Here is a 21,367-nt window from a genome sequence, read left to right on the forward strand (position 1 = left end):
ATTTTAGTCTATTATTGATGGCATGTCTAAGGAGAATGAGGGCTGGGACTTTTCTATTCCACCGGCTGGCTGTCAACCCCACCTCCACTCCATATTTTAACCAAAAGGGAAACAGTAACAGGCTACAGAACCCAGAATGATTTATATATTACAAATAAAATAAATCATTTAATGAGTGCTATGGAGTAGAGTGTACCCCTTAATATTACAAGCACTAGTTTTACAGATGAGAAAGCCAAGACATAGGTAGGTAACACAGCCAAACAGCAAATACGAAGATCATGTGTAAAAAGTGACTGGTACGTAGAAGGCACTCAAAAATGAAAACTATTATTATTATTTCTTTTATACTAAAATTCTTTTGAGATGGGGAAATAATTCTAGATCACTAGATTACGGTGGGCCCAATGTAATGAAAAGGATCCTCATAAGTGAAAGAGGGAGAGATATTTCAAGATGCCATGCTGTTGGCTTTGAAGATGGAGGGAGGAGCCATGAACCAAAGAATGTGGCAGCATCTAGAATCTGGAAAGAGGTAGAAAATGGATTCTCCTCTAGAGCATCCAGAGGAAACAAAGCCTTGCCAACACTTTGATTTTAGCCCATTGAGACCTATTTTTGGACTTCTGACTTCCAGAATTGTAACATAGTAAATTTGTGTTGTTTTAAGCCACTTTGTGGTAATTTGTTACAGCAGAAATAGGAAACTAATACACAAGTCTGAGTTAAAAAAATAAAAAGACAAATTTCAGACAAAATTACTTAGAAAATATTTTACTGTACAAAATTTACATTTGTTGTATATGATGAAAAGCATGGCAAAAACAACCTTTTGTTAATCCATTTTTCTTTGAGATTTTCTGTGAAAAGTAAAGATTTATTTCCTAATACATTCTCAGATAATAAAACTTTTTATACAGTTGTTTTAACAGTTGAGTTGGTAATATGTTTCTTGGGACATAAAGTATAAAACTGAAAACAGATTAAAAAAAGTGATGAGGGAAGACCACTGCCAAAGAGTAATCGCCAAGAACTTGATATTTTCCACGGCAAGGCAGATGCTGTGGGGTCATCGCACTGTAACCGAAGAACAAAATATTTCAATCTTTCAACTTTACCACCAAATCGTCTTTTAACATGTATTACAAAACTCTCCCTTCTCTAGTATTTTTTGATCCTTTTGTTTTTGACCGTTTTATTGTAAGGAAAAACAAAGTAATAAATTTCTATGTCTTTATGTCAACCGAAGATAAATTTCCTCAAGTTCCAAATGAAAAAGATATACCAGAAAGGCTGTGGATGGAGTCCATCAAGTAAAATCAAATTCAAAAGGAATAGGTGTTAAAAAAAAAAAACAAAAAGAAAGAAATCAGTGCTATGTGATTTGCATCAATTTGTTCTTGGCAAAAGTACAAATTAAAAAGACAGATACCTACCATATAAAGCAGCCTTATGGTACTTGTTATGCCAAAAGGCTACCTGATTTCCTTGGGTTTTAACACTCTTATTTCATAACAGAGAAAAATATTTTAATTATAATGCATATTCAATAGCTACAGTATTGCTCATAGAGCAATACCGTTTGCTTTCCTAAAAAAAATCCTGAATGCCAAAGAGGACTTGTTTATTCTTATAAGAAGCTGTCTGTTATAATTAATGCAACACAGACAATGAATATAATGCAGTATTTAAGATTTTCTCTGTTTGGAAAACCAGAACGAAACAACTGCTGACAACAGGTTAGTTAACTGCCCTCTTTCCTTTTCAAAACTTCAGCTAAACTAAATTTTATATAAAGTTATGTCTATATTTAATGTAAACGTCCACTTATTTGGTCTACTTATATAGCATATAAAATGCAAGTTTATGAATACATAACCAGAGAAATCAGAGGTTTATGCTGTAGTAAAACTTACACGTGATTTGATTATCTGAAGCCATTCATTAAGATACTCAACAAGACCTAATGCATCTGGGATACTGTCTCCTTCTGAAACAAATTTCAGCCAGAACCACCACTGGGATTTCTTTAGAACAGCTACAGCAAATAAAAAGAATAATTAAGTATTCCTCACTGATACTGATTCCAGTATGTCTGTTTTTATAGCTAAGATAATCTGCCAGGTTGCAGGCAAGGAGAAGATGCCACATCATAAGATCCCTTATTCATCTCCCTTTGCCCCATATATATTCTTCTATTTGTGGGAACAGGACTAGAAACCACATAACACCCACTCTGGGCATACACAAGTTTGTGCCTCACACCAAGGCTGCATGAAAAACCATCCCCTCTATCCTTGGCTATAACACAGGAGGTATCTGATCTACTCCAAAAACCTACTGCAGAAGACAGTGATTTCCAGAAGCACCACAGCAAACAAACTGAAAGAAAACAACACCATTCTTATTAGTAATCTAAAGCAGCAAAGGAAACACCAATGCGTAAAGATACATGCACCCCTGTGTACATTGCAGCGTTATTCACAATAGCCAAGACGTGGAAGCAACGTAAGTGTCCATCAAGGGATGAATGGATAAAGAAGATGTGGTATATATACACAGTGGAATACTACTCAGCCATAAGAAACGATGAAATCCAGCCATATGTGACAACATGGACGAACACTGAGGGTATTATGCAAAGTGAAGTAAGCCAGAGGAAGAAGGTCAAATACCGTTATGATCTCACTCATTAAGTAGTAGATAATAACAACAAAAAACACATAGAGACAGAGATTGGATTGGTGGTTACCACAGGGGAAGGGGTAGCGGGGAAGGAGGGCAAAAGGGATAGTTAGGCACATGTGTGTGATGATGGATTGTAGTTAGTAGTTGGGTGGTGAACATGAAAACATGATGTAATCCATGCAGAAATAGAAGTATAATGTTGTACACCTGAAATTTATACAATGTTATAAACCAGTGTTACTGCAATAAACAAAAACAAAAATAAAGCAGCAAAGGAGAAGTGTGGAATAGAAGAGAATACTTAAAGGGAAAGAAACTTACCACTACTTCTTACAGATTCCATTTATTGAATGATTATTATGTGCTAAGCATTGTCTGCATATTTTATGATTCAATCCCTACAACAATCCTTGAGGAAGTTATAATTGTCTCCATTTTATAAATGAATCAGTTTTGAATAACGGGAAGGACAGAATACCTGGATTCAAATTCTAGCTCTGTACTTACCACATATGTTGGGCAAGTTACTTAATCAGGGCTTTAGTGTTCCTCATCTGTAAAGAAGGGGTCACAGTAGAACTGACCTCACAGCCTGTTGTGAGGTTTAAAGGAGGTAACGGAGGCAAAGTACTTAAAACAGTGTGGAATACACAGTCAATGCTGTATAAGTGTCAGCTATCACTGTGAGGCAACTGAGCTCTAAAGGGACTAAACCACGGTTAACATGCTCAGGGGCTCGGCCCGTGGCGTAGCAGTTAAATGCGCGCACTCCCCTGCTGGTGGTCCGGGTTGGGATCCCAGGCGTGCACTGATGCACCGCTTGTCAGGCCATGTTGTGGTGGCGTCCCACATAAACTAGAGGAAGATAGGCACAGATGTTAGCCCAGGGCTAGTCTTCCTCAGCAAAAAAAGAGGAGGATTGGCATGGATGTTAGCTCAGGGCTGATCTTCCTCACAAAAACAAAACAAAACAAAACATGCTCAAAGTTCTCTATCTAGGAAGTGGCAGAGGTGGGATTTGAACTTAGGTCCTTCTGACATGAAAACAGTCTCCTAACTGTGATGCTCTAAATGCCTCAAGCCAGTGATGAGATGGAGATACCCCAATGCAAAAAGCTTCCTATTTGGCAACAAAAGCAAAAATCATTTCTAACACCCAAAACCAAGAACTATGAGAAAAATGTAATGCCAAAACTTGAGAGCACATGACGGACAGACAGAAAGCTCCAGAAATAAAGGAGAGTTGGATTCCTAAGCAGGGAATTTAACATGTGTAGGAGACTCTAACATGCAGGTTCAGAAGTCTCAGGTGTACCAGGAGAGTCTACCACAGCATCTCAGTCTCTCAACATTAGAAACTGGAAGTTGTTAGCATTAATTACACCATCTCAGTATATAGCTCCCAAGTATCTTAAGGGCTCTCAAGCTTTGTACGGAAGCACTGTGAGCTGTGATGGCTCAGAAGATTCTAGTTCCTAAACATTAATGCTATGACAGCCTTAGAAATGGCTCCTGTGTGTGGAAGGCTAGCCTCCCTGGCTGTGCCTTCATTTTAAAGGCTCTAGCTTGAAAAGTGCAGGGGAACAGTCTGAACTCACAGTGCCTCTTCTACTACTCTGTAACACAAATAGTAGAGTAGTTGGTTAATACCATCCTCTGGTCCTCTCTGTAAAAAAGGAAGGTGGGGAATGACTAATTTTATTACTTTCTGTGACATTAAAATCCAGCACATGAGACACACCCATTATTAAATTACAAAGTATTTCTATTCCAATTAATTGTAAAGGATCTCAGGTCAGCCACACCACTGCCACCATTTATTATTGGAGTAACGAATATTACCTTTTCCAGAGATCAGAATATATATGTGTTCTAATAATGGGAAGGCAAAATATGTATATTAGAAAAAATTTAGCAAATAATCATGATATGCATTGAGGGAGAAAAAAGGATTCAAAATTGTATAAGCTGTATCATAAGGTTGCTTTTTTCAATTTCAAAAAGTCTTTATTGTAATGAATGTATAATTTCACTGAACATTAAACAGGTTTGTTATGGATGAATAAAAGATTTGTTAGAAAATGAAAACAAAATTGATTTTGTGAGGAACATCTTTGAATAGGATGAACTCTAAAGTTGCAAATATTAGAGTTGCAGTATCTTGCAGATACATACATTCAATTCAACTGTATTTTAAGATTTTATTTATTTATTTTTCCCCCCCAAAGCCACCGTAGATAGTTGTATGTCATAGCTGCACATCCTTCTAGTTGCTGTATGTGGGACACGGCCTCAGCATGGCTGGAGAAGCGGTGCGTCGGTGCGCACCCGGGATCCGAACCCGGGCCGCCAGCAGCGGAGCGTGCGCACTCAACCACTAAGCCACGGGGCCGGCCCTGTTCAACTGTATTTTAAAGAAAACAGATAAAAAAATTAGTAGTGGTAGTTATTTCTGGGTGATAGAACTGAGTATTTTAAATATTGTTTCTTCTGACTATTCTACATTTTCCAAATGTTTTATAATGTCTATTTTATAATATTTTCTGTTATTGTTGCTAACTTTGTGGACAAGTTACAGCTACCCAGAAGTTGTTCTTTGGCCTCATGGAGTTTCACCCTACACACGTGTGGCTTAGAATTCAGCAAAAGACTCAGGGAGATACTAGAGTTCTTCTGAGTAGCTCCCTCCTCTCTGGTTCTCTGCCCTGTATTTTCCAGTTGTCTTGGCCTTCCCGAATCTGATCTCATGGCTCCTCAACTCAGCAACACCGCAGTGCTCTGCTTGAGTTTCCTCCCCCTCCCTGGGCTGCAGTCCAGAAAGCATCTCCAAGCAGAAGGTTGGGGCAATTAGAGGACCTTATTTGCCTCCTCTCAGGGATCACAGTTGTGTGCTGCTTGTTGTGCGATGTCTGAAAAACAGTTTTTTCCTTCATTCTGTCCAGTTTCCAGTTGTTTACGGCAGGAGGGCAAGTCTGATATCAGTTACTCTGACACGGTCAGAAGCAAAAGTGGGAGACTGACTTGTGAAGAAATAAGAAGTCAGTCTGAAGGGATGGAGTGCAGCGGGAGTACAAAGAGAGTAGTAAATTGCTCAAGCAAGTTGCAGAGGAAGTGAAGTGTGAGCTGACTCTTGGAAACTGGGTAGGTTTTTGCAAGGGAGACAAGAGGAGAAAAGGAGAGGGAACAAAGGCGAGGAAGAAAGAGACAGCTGTTAGGAAACCATGACTGCCGGTAGTTGAGCTGGAGCACAGAGTGCAAGGTGGATAGAGCACCAAGGAACGAGCCAGGTAAGGAGATCCTGTAGGGCCATTATAGCGTATTAAGGAGTATGAACCAGATTCTGCAAAAAGCAACTAAAATTGCTGATGGATTTTATTCAGGGAGTGTTGTGATCAGTTCTGCATTTTAGAAAGTTAATTCTAGCCACACTGCTGAGATAGATCAGAGTGGGTAAGAATGGAGGAGGCAGGGGAATCAATTAAGAGACCTTGATAGCAGTTGCTATGGACTGAACTGTGTCCCTCCAAAACTCGTATGTTGAAGCCCTAACCCTCAATGTGACTATATCTGGAGACAGGATCTCTAGGAGGTAATTAAGGTTAAACGAGGTCATAAGGGTGGGGCCCTAACCCGACAGGACTGTGGCCTCATAAGAGAGGGAGAGAGAGCTCTCTCTCTGCCATGTGATGGTACAGCCAGAAGGTGGCTATCTGCAAGCTGGGAAGGGGGCCCTCACTATAACCTAAGCACGCTGGCACCCTGATCTCAGACCTCTAGCCTCTAGAACTCTGAGGAAATCAATCTCTGCTTCTGAAGCCACCCAGTCTATGGTATTTTGTTATGGCAGCCCGAGCAGGCTGATACAGCAGCAGGGCCACACACGATGGGACTGAAGGAAGCAGGAAAAGGATTCAAAGCCGGGCGTTTGCAGGGCAGAGGCAGAGAATGATTTGTAGCCAGGGCTTCCAGGCTGTGGTACGAGAAAAGTTGAAATGATATATTTATTATGGGAATAAGCCAGACAGGAAAAGAAGTAAAAACACAAATGAATGATGGACTAGGAAAAAAAGAAAAGTTGAGGGAAATGATAGTTTTAATAAGAATAGAGCAGGTTTCCAGGGAAAAAGAGAAAGCTAGAATGATATGTAAGTATGGCCACAGATGACAAAACAAATTGTACCGGGAAAACAAGCTGAGATCCCTGCATCCTTTCTGACAGAAAAGTCAAATATCTTCAGAAAGAAAGCAGGGGCATAAATAATTGCAAATAACAAGAAGCAGGTTCAACTTTTAGACAAAGAACAAACTCACTGTGGTCCTGGACCATGGGTGAAGTGGTTAAAAGTGCAGGATTTGGGGCCAGATGCCTGTGTTTGAATCCTGGCTCTGCCACTTACTACCTATACAGCCTTCAGCAGTTATTTAATCTCGTGCTCTTCAATTTTCCTATTTGTAACACGTGGTTAATAACAGTAAACACCTCTGTGGTTATTATGAGACTTAATACATGTGAGGTGCACAGAACAGTACCAGACACATGATTTGCTGCTATTACCATGATCACTACTTATATTACTATTACTACTATTATGACTTCTTCAGGTCACGCAGAACTCACAATGTAGATTTCAGAGCAAGCAAACTAGCCATTCTATTTTGCAATGCTAGGTTTATACTCCTGAAATTTATTATGTTAAGTAAACAGGCAGATTTATTGGCTGACTCTGAGTAGTGGGGATATACTTTTTCTACGGTTAGCTCTACCCAACTCTCTAAAGCCACTGCTGAGGGCACCAGAGGGATGTTCCTCATTCATCTTTCTTCATGGGAGGGTAGAGAGTATTCTGTATGAGCTCGAGAAGCAGCAGAAACCACCCTCTAAATAGCTGTCCCTCCCCCCCTTCCATAACCATTGGCTCTGTCTCTCATCAACTTACCAGGCACATCGATCCCCAGAAAGGAGGAAGAGTCAGAGAGAGTAAAGCATACAGCAAGGCCTACTGCTTAACCCTCAACTCACCCTCGGGCCTATGAAACAGGAGGCTTGGGATAAAGCAGGTAAAAACAGGGATACTGTAAGTGTCTACAAATCTGATGGAAGCCAAGCATGGACGTATAAATCAATTTACAAAAAGAGAGGCTAAAAGAAAAAAGATCTCTTTCTAGTTTCCATCTTTACCTTTACTTGCCTTCAAAATGTTTATGATTCCTAAAAACTAATCAAGAGTGACTGCAGAGGATTTAAAAGACAAATGCATAAAAATAACTATAAATCTATGTTTTGGGGCACACAACGTATAAAGACGTAATTTGAGACAACAATATAAAAATGGGGGGGACAGCGTGTATAGGAGTAGTTTTTGCATGTAACTGAAGTTAAGTTAGTATCGACTCAAATTAGATTGTTATAACTATAGGATGTTATATGCAATCGCCATGGTAATCACAAAGCAAATATCTATAGAATATACACAAAACGAAATGTGAGGAGAATCAAAACACATCACTACTGGGCCAGCCCCATGGCTTAGCGGTTAAGTGCACGCGCTCCGCTGCTGGCAGCCCGGGTTCGGATCCCCGGCGCCCACCGCTTCTCCGGCCATGCTGGGGCCGCGTCCCACATACAGCAACTGTAAGGATGTGCAGCTATGACATACAACTATCTACTGGGGCTTTGGGGGGAAAAAATAAATAAATAAAATCTTTAAAAAAAAAAACAAAAAACACATCACTACAAAAAATCAGCTGAGCACAAAAGAAGGCAGTAATTAAGAAAATGAAGAACAAAAAAGCTATAAGACATATAGGAAACAAACAGCAAAATAACAGAAGTCCTTCCTTATCAGTAATTACTTTTCAGGTAAATGGATTTAAACTCTCCAATCAAAAGACAGAGATTGGCAGAATAGATTAAAGAAAACATGATCCAACAATGTGCTGTCTATAAGAAACTCAGTTTAGATCTGAGGACACACACAGTTTGACAATGAAAAGATGAAAAAAGATATTCCAAGCAAATAGTAACCAAAAGATAGCAGGGTGGCTGTACTAATATCAAACAAAACAGACTTCAAGCCAAAAACTGTTACAAGAGACAAAGAAGGCCATTATATATTGATAAAGGGATCAATCCATCAAGAAGATGTAACATATATAAACATATATGCACAAAAAAAGAGCACCAAAATATACGAAGCAAACACTGACAGAACTGAAGGGAGAAATAGACAGTACTACAATAATAGTTGGAGACTTCAATACCCCATGTTCAGTAATGGATAGAACAAATGGACAGAAGATTAATAAGGAAATAGAAGACTTGAACAACACTATATGCCAATTAGAACTAACAGACATAGACAGAACCAACAAAAGCAGAATACACATTTTTCTCAAGTGCACACGAAACATTCTCCAGGACAGACCATTTGTTAGGGCACAAAACAAGATCTGATATATTAAAAAGACCGAAATCATACAAAATGTCTTTTTTCAATCACAATAGAATGACACTAGAAGTTGACAACAGAAGGAAAACTAGAAAATTCACAAATATCTGGAAATTAAACAACCAATGGGTCAAAAGAAGAAATCACAAGGGAAATTAGAAAATACTCAGGAAATGAATGAAAATGAAAACACAACATTCTAAACTTAAGGGATGTAGCTAAAGCAGTGCTAAGAGGGAAATTTACAGCTGTAAACAAGTATATTAAAAAAGAAGAAATTTCTCAAATCAGTAACTTAAGTTTGCATCTTAGGAACTAGAAAATGAAGAGCAAACGAAACCCAAAGCTAGGAGAAGGAAGGAAATAATGAAGATTAGAGTGGAGATAAATAAAACAGAGAACAGAAAAACAACAGAGAAAATCAATAAAACCAAAAGTTGGTTATTTGAAAAGATCGACAAAATTGACAAATGTTTAGCTAGATTGACTAAAAATAAAAGAAGATTCAAATTACTAAAATCAGAAATGAAAGTGAGAACATTATATTAATTTTACAGAAATAAGAGTTATTTAATGAGTGCAGATTTTTTATTTAGAACAATGACAAAGTTCTGAAAGCAGATAGTGGTGATGGGTACAGAACACTGTGACTGTATTCAATGCCACTTAATTGTACACTGAAAAATGGTTAATATTATGCACATTTGACCACAATTAAAAAAAACAGATTGATTATAGAGGTTGCATAGAGTAAGTATCAGGATCCTCAACATGCCACACATAGTAAAGCATTAAATATGGCTTTTCATGGGGCCAGCCCCATGGTGTAGCGGTTAAGTGCGCATGCTCCGCTGCTGGCGGCCCGGGTTCGGATCCCAGGTGCGCACCAACGTACTGCTTGTCAGGCCATGCTGTGGCGGCGTCCCACATAAAGTAGAGGAAGATGGGCACAGATGTTAGCCCAGGGCCAGTCTTCCTCAGTAAAAAAAAAGAGGAGGATTGGCATGGATTTTAGCTCACGGCTGATCTTCCTCACACACACACAAAAAATACGGCTTTTCAGGGACCAATTCTCCTATAACCAAATTTCACTCCTTCCCCTGAATGCAATACAGTACCTATCTTTCAAATATATTTTCTAAGTTCCAGTAAGTAATCCAACACACTCTCCCAATTTTCTTCTTTCATTTTTAAATGAGGTGGGGAACAAATGAACAGCCAAGCAAACAAACTCACCCCTCATCGTAGAGTGTTTTTGTGATACCTCCTCCAGGAATACGGACACAAAACTCAGAATCACTTATTTCAGGAACACAGGGGCTTTTTTCCATTTCTTCCCAGTTAAGGCTCTTTATTTTATTTTGAACACTTTTTTGCATGGAAGGTGTAACTAGGTACCTGAAGGGAGTACTAGAAACAATCATACAATTAACTTGCTAAAAACTCACAAATACGAACATTAAGGCAAATATCAACTCTTTTAGCAAAAATTATCTCCTTCTCCACATATTCTGTTGCACAAGGCAAAACACAAGTTTCAGCAGTCTACGGATGAATAACATGTAAAATATATTGCTCTGGCTTGCTATTTACATAGTTAGGAGAGAGTGTGAAGAGAGGAAAAACTAAACTAAGGCAGGGCCATCGTGAAGATAAGCCTATTTCCCACAGTTATGCTCCTTCTGGCCCTGAGACCTATTGTGCGATTCCCAGAAATGTAATGTCTTTTGGGAGATTCCTAGAAATTAGTTCCAGTTTTGAAAGGTTACCCTTGGCTGATATTTTTTCATCATGATTTCACACGTACATAAATGATAATGCAACTAAACAGTTGATATTTCTATCTCTTGGACACTTTGTCTTACATTTAAGAATTCAGTCTGACATGCCTGGGAGCTATACTCAAAGGCAACTGTATTTCTGTAAATACAAATGGTTGAATATATGAAAATAAACAGAAATTTCAATCCAACCTTTCAAAAATCATCAACCAATAAATCTTACGTACCCTTTCTCCTCTTTCTCTTCATCGGCTGAGCTTTGTAACGTTGCCATCATGCACACGACACCAAACAACCACAGCACCATCTCTCTCTCTACACCAAAGCCTGCCTGTGCCCCAACCATAGGAAGTAAAAGGACCTACCCACTGTACTCCCTCCTGTCTCTTGATTTTCTTTTACTTTCTTCTTTCTAAATTCTAGGGAGGAGAGGATAGCATATACATGGCTTTTCAAATTTATTTTAACTTTTCAATAGAGAACTCAGCATAATACTGTATAAATCACAATAAAAATAATTTTTCAAACACAAAAACTTAACCTGCGAAGCTGTAGATCATTCTGGTGATATGAATGACTGCTTCAAAGAACAATAACTTTGGCACAGTTACTCCTTTTCACCCAGGAAAGCAGTTTTTCACAGAATAGCTCTGATTTATACTTTGTATACCATTGAAAGAATAAAAAGAAAATCTGAAAGTTAGGTCCTAGAGTATAAGAGTAGTCGACTAAATAATTTATCAACTTTATGTGATAACATAATTTACATATCCTAAAATTATACTTATTTTTAGATCCACTTACTGTCCTTAAAATGAAGCTGAAAGATGAACAGCAGTGAATTATTATACCTTTACAATTAAGAAATGAATTAATTATGAGGAATCTAGATATCAAAAAAATTCTATTCAGACTGACAAAGGAAAATTTCCCAGTTCTCTACTTAAGTAATCTACTGTTACTTAAAAACTACTACATGGTCATCTATGAGATGTTCTTGCTGGAAATTTCTGACCTGAGTCTGATCATGAGGAAATAACGAGGTGAATTCAGAATGCTGAAGATCTGGCCTCAGTTCCTCAAAGTAGTCAATATTGTGAAGAGCAGAAAAGGAGGAGGGCCAATTCTACACTGAAGGATACCAACTAAAAAGACGTCACAGCCAAATGCAACATGTGAACCTTGACTGGATCCAGAATTGAAGGATATTTTAGAGACAACTGGGGAAATTTGAATATGCTGGATGATACCACTGAATAATTCATTAAATGCTGATTTTCTTAGGTGTGGTAATAGTGTGTGGTTGTGAAGGGGAATGTCCTTGTTCTTGAAAGATGTGTGCTGAAATGTTTAGGGGTAAAATATCAGGATGTCGATAGTCTACCTTGTGATTGTTCGGCAAAGGAAACTGTGTGTGCACATGCAGAGAGAGAGAGAATCAAGCAAGTGGCAAGATGTTAACAGCTGGTTAATCTGCAATGTGGACTGTAAAATTTTGGGGGGAAAAATTCACTTTATGGAAACTCTTTTCATAGACTGTTAATAAAATAATTATTGAATAAAATTTAAAATGCAGATAAGAAATGGCTAACTTTTAAAAACAGGAGGGCAGTATACTATAATGGTTAAGAGAGGCAGGCTCTGGAGTCAGGCTGCCTGGTCTAGAACGCTGGCTTCACCTCCTACAGACCATATGTCTCAGGCAAACTGCTTAACTTTTGTGTGTTTGTTTTCTCATTTGCAAAATGAGGATAATGTTAGTACCTGCCTCACAGGGTTGCTGTGAGGATTAAGTAGAGAAATATACATAAAGTACTTAGAACAGTATTGGTGCAAAGACTCAATGCTCAATAAATATTTGCTATTTTGAAATCACTCTATTTCCATCTACTAAAAATTTCATTTAGAAATGTTTGAATTGTCTGTCTCAATCCTGGAACTTACACTGATATTAGGGAGAGAACAAAAACGCCACGTGGCACAATGTAAAAATGTTAGCAACTCTCACTGCAAAACTCTGGGTATGATATTGTTAACCAAAGAAAGTAAAGAGTGATTCTAACATAAATACTAAAATAATCACAGCACTATTCCCAACAGTCTCAAACTGGAAAAGATCAAATGCTCCATCAACAGGACAATGGAAAAATTATGGTTTATTTATACAACAGAATCCTACAAAGAGGTGAGAATGAACAACTATCTCTATTTGCAACAACATGAATGAACCTCACAAATAAAATGTTGAGTAAAGGAAGCTAGACATAATGAAGTACCTACCATAGGATTTCATTTACATAATAATATAGTGACTAGGATGGGGCTTAAGGGAGGGCCTCTGGAATGTTAATAAATTTCTGATTTCCTGAACAGATGGTACCTTAATCCACTCAACCAACATTTATTGAGAGCTTCTCTACACACAAGGCACTATTCTAGAAGCTGGGGATGTAAGAGTGAATGACACCGTCACTTCTCTCAGGAAACTTACTTTCTCTTAGAGGTAGATGATAAAGACAGGACATGCCAGGCAGTGATGAGTTGTGAAGAAAACAAGCACAGGGTAAGACGACAGAAAGGGTGATCAGGGAAGGCCTTTCTGATGAGGTAACACTTAAGCAAAGACTAAAGAAGTGAGCCATTTAGGTATATGGAGGAAAAGTATTCCAGGCAGAGAAACCAATGTAGAGACTGAGGTAGGAGGAAGCTTACTCTGTCTGAACAACACAGGGAGACCAGTGTGGCCGAAGCAGGGTGAGTGAAAGGGGGAAACAGGCAATGAGCACACAGGCACGGCTAGAGGTTAGATGAGGCAGAACGGCTGCCCAACAGAACTCTCTGTGATAACAGAAATGCTCTTTATGGCTGCTGCTTGCCACATGTGGCTATGGAGAACTTCAAATGTGGCTACTATGATGGAGGAACTGAATTTTTATTTTATTTACTTTTAATTAGTGAATCAAAATTTAGGGGTCAGCCTGGTGGTGTAGTGGTTAAGTTAGCGTGCTCTGCTTTGATGGCCCGGGGTTCACAGGTTTGGAGCCTGGGCACAGACCTACGCACCGTTTATCAAGCTATGCAGTGGCAGGCGTCCCACATATAAAGTAGAGGAAGATGGGCACGGATGATAGCCCGGGGACAATCTTACTCAGTGAAAAGAGGAGGACTGGCAATAGATGTTAGCTCAGGGCTAATCTTCCTCACCAAAAAAATAAAAATAAAAAAATTTAAATTGCTGCCTATGGCTAGTGGCTACCGTATCAGCACAGATGTAGAGCCTGATAGGCCATGCTAAGGGCTGGGAATTCATGAGTGAGATGGGAAGCCACTGGAGGGTACTGAAGAGAGAAGTGATGTGATTTGATTTAGGTTTAAAGGACAGTGGTGGTGCTGTTTGCAAACAGACTATTAAGTGTTTGTGGGGAGTGGGCAGTGCAAGAGTAGAATTAGGGGCTCGGAGAAGACAGTGGTTTGGACTAGAGGGGTAGCAATGCAAGAGGAAAGAAGAAGTTGGATTCAGAATATTATTTTGATATATACATAATTTATACGTAGACACCACGGGTTGAAACATATTACAAATGGAATAAACCTCTAATATTCATACGCTTATATTTTTTTACCAGTGCTACCTGATTCAAGAGTATATAAGACCCAAGCTATATGTCCCAATTCCCTTCAAGATAATCATGAAATAATGGTAACACCTCTGAAATTTTGAGATAATTTTTCTATAGAATCAGACCTTTAACTGTACATACAGTAAAAGAGCAGAAATGATTTTTGAATCTTAATTCTTATAGATTTAGTATTTTCTCATTATATTTAGTTTAATAAACTTAAAAAGACAAATATAACATACTAACCTTAATAAAAATGGATGTTAACGGAAGAGCCACTAGCTTCTTTGAAGGCAATGAATATACTACAAAGACAAGAAAAAATGAAATAACATGATAGTTAAAATGGAGGAGTTACACAAGTGAACTTATTAATGATAAAAAATTAAGATTGAATTATGAGAACTTTTATATCTAAATATTTTAAAAAATTAAAATATAGAACATATGCACTATATCATTTGGTTAAAATAAAACATATTAGAAGTACCTTAAAAGGCATCTGTAGGGCCGGCCCCGTGGCTTAGCAGTTGAGTGCGCGCGCTCCGCTGCTGGCGGCCCGGGTTCGGACCCCGGGCACGTGCCGACGCGCTGCTTCTCCGGCCATGCTGAGGCCGCGTCCCACATACAGCAACTAGAAGGATGTGCAGCTATGACATACAACTATCTGCTGGGGCTTTGGGGGGAAAATAAATAAATAAATAGGGCCGGCCCCGTGGCTTAGCGGTTGAGTGCACGCGCTCTGATGCTGGCGGCCCGGGTTCGGATCCCGGGAGCGCCCCGGGGCACCACTTCTCCGTCCAACGCGAGGCCGGGTCCCACGTACAGCAACTAGAAGGATGTGAACCTATGACGTACAACTATCTACTGGGGCTTTGGGGGGAAAAAACTGAATAAATAAAATCTTTAAAAAAAAAAAAAAAAATCACAAATTTAAAAAAATAAATAAATAAATAAATAAATAAATAAATAAATAAAATCTTAAAAAAAAAAAAAAAAAAAAGGCATCCGTGGGCTTTATTCTATGAAATAGTCATTTCTGAAAAGTTAACTGTAAGAAAATATCAAAAATTATTTTTCTTCTGACTTTGATTGTAAAACCAGAGAAGTATTCCCCTGGAAACTTCTGGCATTATGACGAATAAAATCATTCTTAAGAATGTTTTGGGGCCGGCGCCATGGCTTAGCGGTTAAGTGCGAGCGCTCCGCTACTGGCAGCCTGGGTTTGGATCCCGGGCGCGCACCAACACACCGCTTCTCCGGCCATGCTGAGGCCGCGTCCCACATACAGCAACTAGAAGGATGTGCAGCTATGACGTACAACTATCTACTGGGGCTTTGGGGGAAAAATAAATAAATAAATAAAATATTTAAAAAAAAAAAAAGAATGTTTTGGTTTCTCATATTCTCCCCTCTTCTTTCTAGAGAAATTTTCTGTGAATCAATGTATATGCATTATTTCTGGGAAAAGGATCTATAATTTTCATTAAATTCTACAAGGGGCCCACTTTACTGATGCTTAAGATGTTCCTGCCCAACTTCACCTCCAAGAATGAGAAGCTCTGATATGAACCAAAGACAAAATATAGAGTCTCTAAGGGACACATGATTAGGTCATTGTGCTAAGGGGTAAGCTTTTAGTACTATAAAAAGATTACAACTAACCCCAGACGCAGGCAAATCCTTTGGTGGATCATGTCTCTCCTGTTACAGGTCTTTTGGGGAATGTCCCCCTGGACTGCTGTGGTGTGGTGTGAGGTGACTGGGGGCTACGAAGCATCAGCAAGTCTAGTGACCACTATGTATGTTCAGGGCAAAGGAGGCTAGAGCAGGAAGTTTAGGCATTAGGGAAAAGGGACTAAGGCACAGGCCACTCAGGCCTCTAATCTATCTCTGACATACATATACAACAGACCTAGTGGGAAGAGGATATATCTGTAGGGAGTGGGCAGGCTAAGCTTTAAAATGTAAGATACACCACCTTCTATAACAGTAATACTCATCTTCTCCATCAGTGTATCATGCACTTCTTTTTTGTTATTAACATCCTGTTTCCCAGTACTTTTTTCTTCTGATGTGATGCAACATCACCTCTCACGTAGTCCCACCAAAAATATTTAGTTTTTATCTAATCAAGGCTTTAGACCTAACTCCAGTTACATAAAATACAGGGACCAGAAGAACAAGCCAAATGACACCAGAAGGATGTAATCAGACAAATGCAGAAAGGGGGACATTCTATAGGACAATGGGTCCAGTTTTTTCTTCAATAAATCAGTTTTGTGAAGAAGGAAAAAAAAGAAAGAGACTACTCTAAAGTAAAAGAGATTTCAAAGGCACAACAATCAGATGTACTACGGGTCCTAGTTTAGACAAGCTAACTCGAAAGGACATTTTGGGGTAAAATGGGCCAATCTGAATATGGATAGGATATAGGAAGATATTAAGAAATTGCTAATTTTGTTAAATGCGATGATATTTTGGCTATGTAAGAAAACGTTCTTAAAAAGATAAGAGATGCACACTTACATATTTGGGGGTGGAATGACACAATGTCTATAATTTACTTGAAAATACCTCATCTTAAAAAAAAAAGGCAGATTAAAGAACTATACCCAACTGATCTGCTGCCAGTTTGTGTCAGAGGAAAGCCAGGGGGTCCATTAGCAGGGTGGGGTGGTGCTTAAGAGGCAGGGCTCAGGGGCCAGACTGGCTTGAGTAGAAGCTCAGTTACACGAATTATTAATCATGTGGCCTTAACTTGTGTGCAATGGTTTCCTCAACTACAAAACTACCTATGGAGTAGCAGTGAGGATTAAACTAATCAATACATGTAATTACACAAGATGGTCAGCTGATAGGAAATACTCAATAAATGATAGCTGTTATCAACAGTGGAAGAATGTAAATTCTAGTTCTACCATTTATAGTCCTTATCCTTTAAGAAATAACTGAAATTCAGTCTTGTGTTAACAAAGCCATCTGTCCTGCAGGAATTTCAATATTAAGGTTATTTCTTGAAAGTATATTTCATTATCGCAACCTAATGACATGGTTAATAAAACTCACAAAAAATAAAACGCTTCTTCACTTGTCTTTCACTCCACCAATGGTTTTTCATGTTCCTCTATCACTTCTGGCTTTCACCTTAAAATGGTAAACAGAAGACAGAGAGGCCAACAGAGCAGCCAGCCATCGAATGAAGTGACCGATGCTCCTGGGCTTCAGGATCAACAGCTTTTCCCCTCACTCGGGGCAGTCCCACATCGTACACACAGTGGTCAGCGCAAAGGAAACCGTTCCCTGACTAACCAAGCTTGCTAGTCCAATGAGGAACTATGGAGATTTATGGTGTGGGAAAAGCCTACACCTACTAGGAGTAGTAGGCAAGTCAGTCTCTCTGGGCCTTACTGATACCATAGTATTATGGATTCTATAAGAATGTGAGGGGGCCGGCCCTGTGGCTTAGCGGTTAAGTGCGCACGCTCCACTGCTGGCGGCCCGGGTTTGGATCCCGGGCGCGCACCGACGCACCGCTTCTCTGGCCATGCTGAGGCCGCATCCCACATGCAGCAACTAGAAGGATGTGCAGCTATGACATACAACTATCTACTGGGGCTTTTGGGGAAAAAAATAAATAAATAAATTAAAAATTAAAAAAAAAAAAAAAAAGAATGTGAGGGATGACTATGAGGCTTAGATGAGGTAGCACATATTAAACTCACAGGACTGAGCCCAGTGGAATTCTCTTTTCCCCTTTCCCTCGTATAGGTCATGCTTACATGTGCCAATGGGAACAGAAAATAAAACTGAGGATAAAAGGGAAAAAAAAACCATGTTAAAAAATTGGAACTCTCAAATTCTACCCAAAGATACAAGTACAATCTCATCCCTCATAGGAGTTGCCATTTAGAAAAGGCTAAGAACTAAAACGAGGATGTAAGAGAATAGGACAATGTGACTGTATTGCAAATTCTGCACAAAACTGGCACTAAGTAATGTTTGCTACAAAACAGTATCTGTAGCCTCTATTTCTAATTTAAAACAACTCTACCTCGTAGTAGAATAAAACATGCAGAAGTCTTACATACCTTCAGCATTTGTACTGAGTTCTGTTGAATTTTCTTCTGCAGTTGCATACGGATTGTTTCCAACCATCGGCACAAGACAATCGGTATAGAAGTAACCAATCTTACACGTACTCAGTGTAGAAATAATCAGATCTACTGCAAGCTGGCCAACATTTCCAACAGACACAGCTGGCTGAAATAATAAAAATATGTTCATTAAGTCATCAAAATTAGCAGCACTTTTAAAATTTTAGACAGAAGACAGTAATCACAGCACTAGAACTGAACGCTTATGCTCAGGCACGTCACAGCTAGATACCCACTCTTTCATTAGCTGCAACTGAGGTGTCACCAGGGCCTCCACCATCTTTGACACTATTGCTTTAACACTTACTGATGACCTATTATGTGTCAATCATTGCTCTAGGCACTGGGAATGCAGTAAAACAAATTGACAAAAGTTCCTGCCCTTGTGGAGTTTCCATTCTAGTGAGGGAGTGGTTTACTGTAAAAAACAAAATAAATAGTAAAATATACAGTGGTAAGTGCTATGGAGAAAAATTAAGTGAGTGAGAGTGTGTGTTATGCGGTTGGTTGAAATTTTAAACAGAGTGATCAAGGAAAGACTCACTTCACGCGACAAGTAACTATGGACCTGCAAGAGGTGAGGGAGGGAGCCACACAAAGACCAGGGAAAAGACTATTCCAGGCGGTGGGAAAGCAAGCGTAAAGGCTGTGAGGTATGAACAAAAGCACTCTTGGGTCTTCTTTCCATTTGCTTTGTTAGTGCCTAAAGGTTGGAGTGAGCTTCTTTTCACACTAAACACACACACACACATTTATCCCCATGACTTAAAGGTGAACTCCAGAGCCTAATGGGCATCTCCACATGGTTACGTCACAGGCAACTCACATTCAACATGTACAAAACCAAACTTTTATCCAAACTTCTTCCCATATTTTGTATTTTGTAATTCACCCAATTACCTAAACCAGGAACCTTCTTCCCTTTCCCTGACCACCCACATCTAATACATGACTAATTTTCCTTGACTCGCTCTTCACTGCATCTCTTTAATGTAGCGCCTCCTTTGCCTTCTTCCAGCAATTGCTTCTTTTTTGGCCTTCATCTTATTTTTCTGGGTCCCTGAGAGTGCTCTCCCACTTCTCACTGCTGTCACCTACTAATCCCCTGGTTCTCTCCTGTAATTCCCTTTCCTCTTCTCAAAGATTTTGCTGCTTTGGGTAGACCCTCACTCTCCTGTATCATCCATCTTTTCCTCACTATTGGATTCTTCCCGTCAGCATATACAAACGCTCTAATATCTTTCCTTCTAAAAAACTCTCCCTTGATCTCACATACCCCCATAGCTACCACCTTACTTCTCAGTGTCCCTCCACAGCCAAAATTCCCCACAGCTGTCCACTAAAACATATGCAGGAGCTTTATCTCTGAATTAATGAGTGAATACGTACACATACACATCTCCACCTCTTCTCCCATTTATTCAACACAGTCCAGCGTGGCTTCCCTCTTCACCACTCCACGGATAACTGTCAACATTACCACCAATAATCTTTGAGACATTACTTTCGCTACGAAGCTTCCAGGTATCTCCCGCAAAGATACTTTTTCCCTTTTGCGATTAATACATATGTTTCAGGGAGATACTTTGAAATGATGTAAAATTTTCTTCCTCAGTATTCTATTGCACATTGTTTTTGGAATCATTGCTATTTCTTGTGTGCATTACTACAATGAAAATTGCCAAAAAGTGATTTTTCAATTACCATCACTTTTTTTTAAGTTGAGCTATAACTGACATATAACATTGTATCAGTTTTAAACATACAACATAACAATTTGATACACACATATACTGTGAAATGATTACCACAGTAAGTTTAGTTAACCTCCATCACCACACATAGTTACAAATTTTTTTTTCTTGTAATGAGAACTTTTAAGATCTACTCTCTTAGCAACTCTCAAGTATATAATACAGTACTGTTAACTATAGTCACCATGCTGTGCATTACATCCTCAGGACTTATTTGTAACTGGAGGTCCGTACCTTTTGATTACCTTCACCCATTTCACCCAACCACCCCCACCCACTCTGGCAACCACCAATCTGTTCTCTGTACCTACGAGTTTGTTGTTGTTTTTTTTTTTTTTGAGATTCCACATATGAAGCTTTTCTTAACAGGTCCTTGTGACCCTCTCCCTCCCAATACATCTTAGGGCCTTTCTATATCCTTCTCAAATTTCTAGCTTAGCATTTATTGCCCTTATTGATTTACATGTGTTTCCAATTAGACTGTAAGCTTCTTGAGCACAAGGACCTAGTCTTATTCTAACATTTTCACATAACAGAATGTTTATTAAAACAATGAATGAATACGGGTACTTTTAAGAGCGATAAAACCGTGTGTTTACTAGCAAAACTTACTTTTATTACCCTATCTGTAGTTTTATGGTTAACGACGATGATTTGCTAGCTTAAGAATGACTCTAAAATTAGCTGAAAAAAGATTTTCTAGGATAAAACGTAAAGACAATGACCCGCACAACATATGTACAACGTATCTGTCATATCCAAACACATTACGTTCTACAGCCAACAAAGACTACAAACCGCAGACTTAGATACGTTTGGTGACAGCGCCAACAAAGGTTCTATTCGGACCGACGCCTCCAGCCACATCCTCCATGTTTTCAGCGCAAGGTGAACACCTGGAAGAGAAACAAGTACTCC

General features: G+C 39.1%; 1 protein-coding gene across 1 annotated transcript; it reads right to left on the bottom strand.

Moving 5' to 3' along the window:
- Positions 1-758: 758 nt before the first annotated feature.
- On the bottom strand, positions 759-21,339 carry PSMG2 (proteasome assembly chaperone 2). The gene is given in 8 exon segments (XM_087438948.1): positions 759-1,077; positions 1,917-2,006; positions 2,008-2,038; positions 10,374-10,547; positions 11,460-11,578; positions 14,785-14,843; positions 18,630-18,801; positions 21,248-21,339. Coding segments are annotated over 8 exon segments (879 nt in total). The 5' UTR covers positions 21,317-21,339; the 3' UTR covers positions 759-912.
- Positions 21,340-21,367: the final 28 nt, after the last annotated feature.

This window comes from Ceratotherium simum, chromosome 14, assembly GCF_057802395.1.
Source record: "Ceratotherium simum simum isolate JZ-2026a chromosome 14, ASM5780239v1, whole genome shotgun sequence".
In the NCBI taxonomy this organism is placed as follows: domain Eukaryota; kingdom Metazoa; phylum Chordata; class Mammalia; order Perissodactyla; family Rhinocerotidae; genus Ceratotherium; species Ceratotherium simum.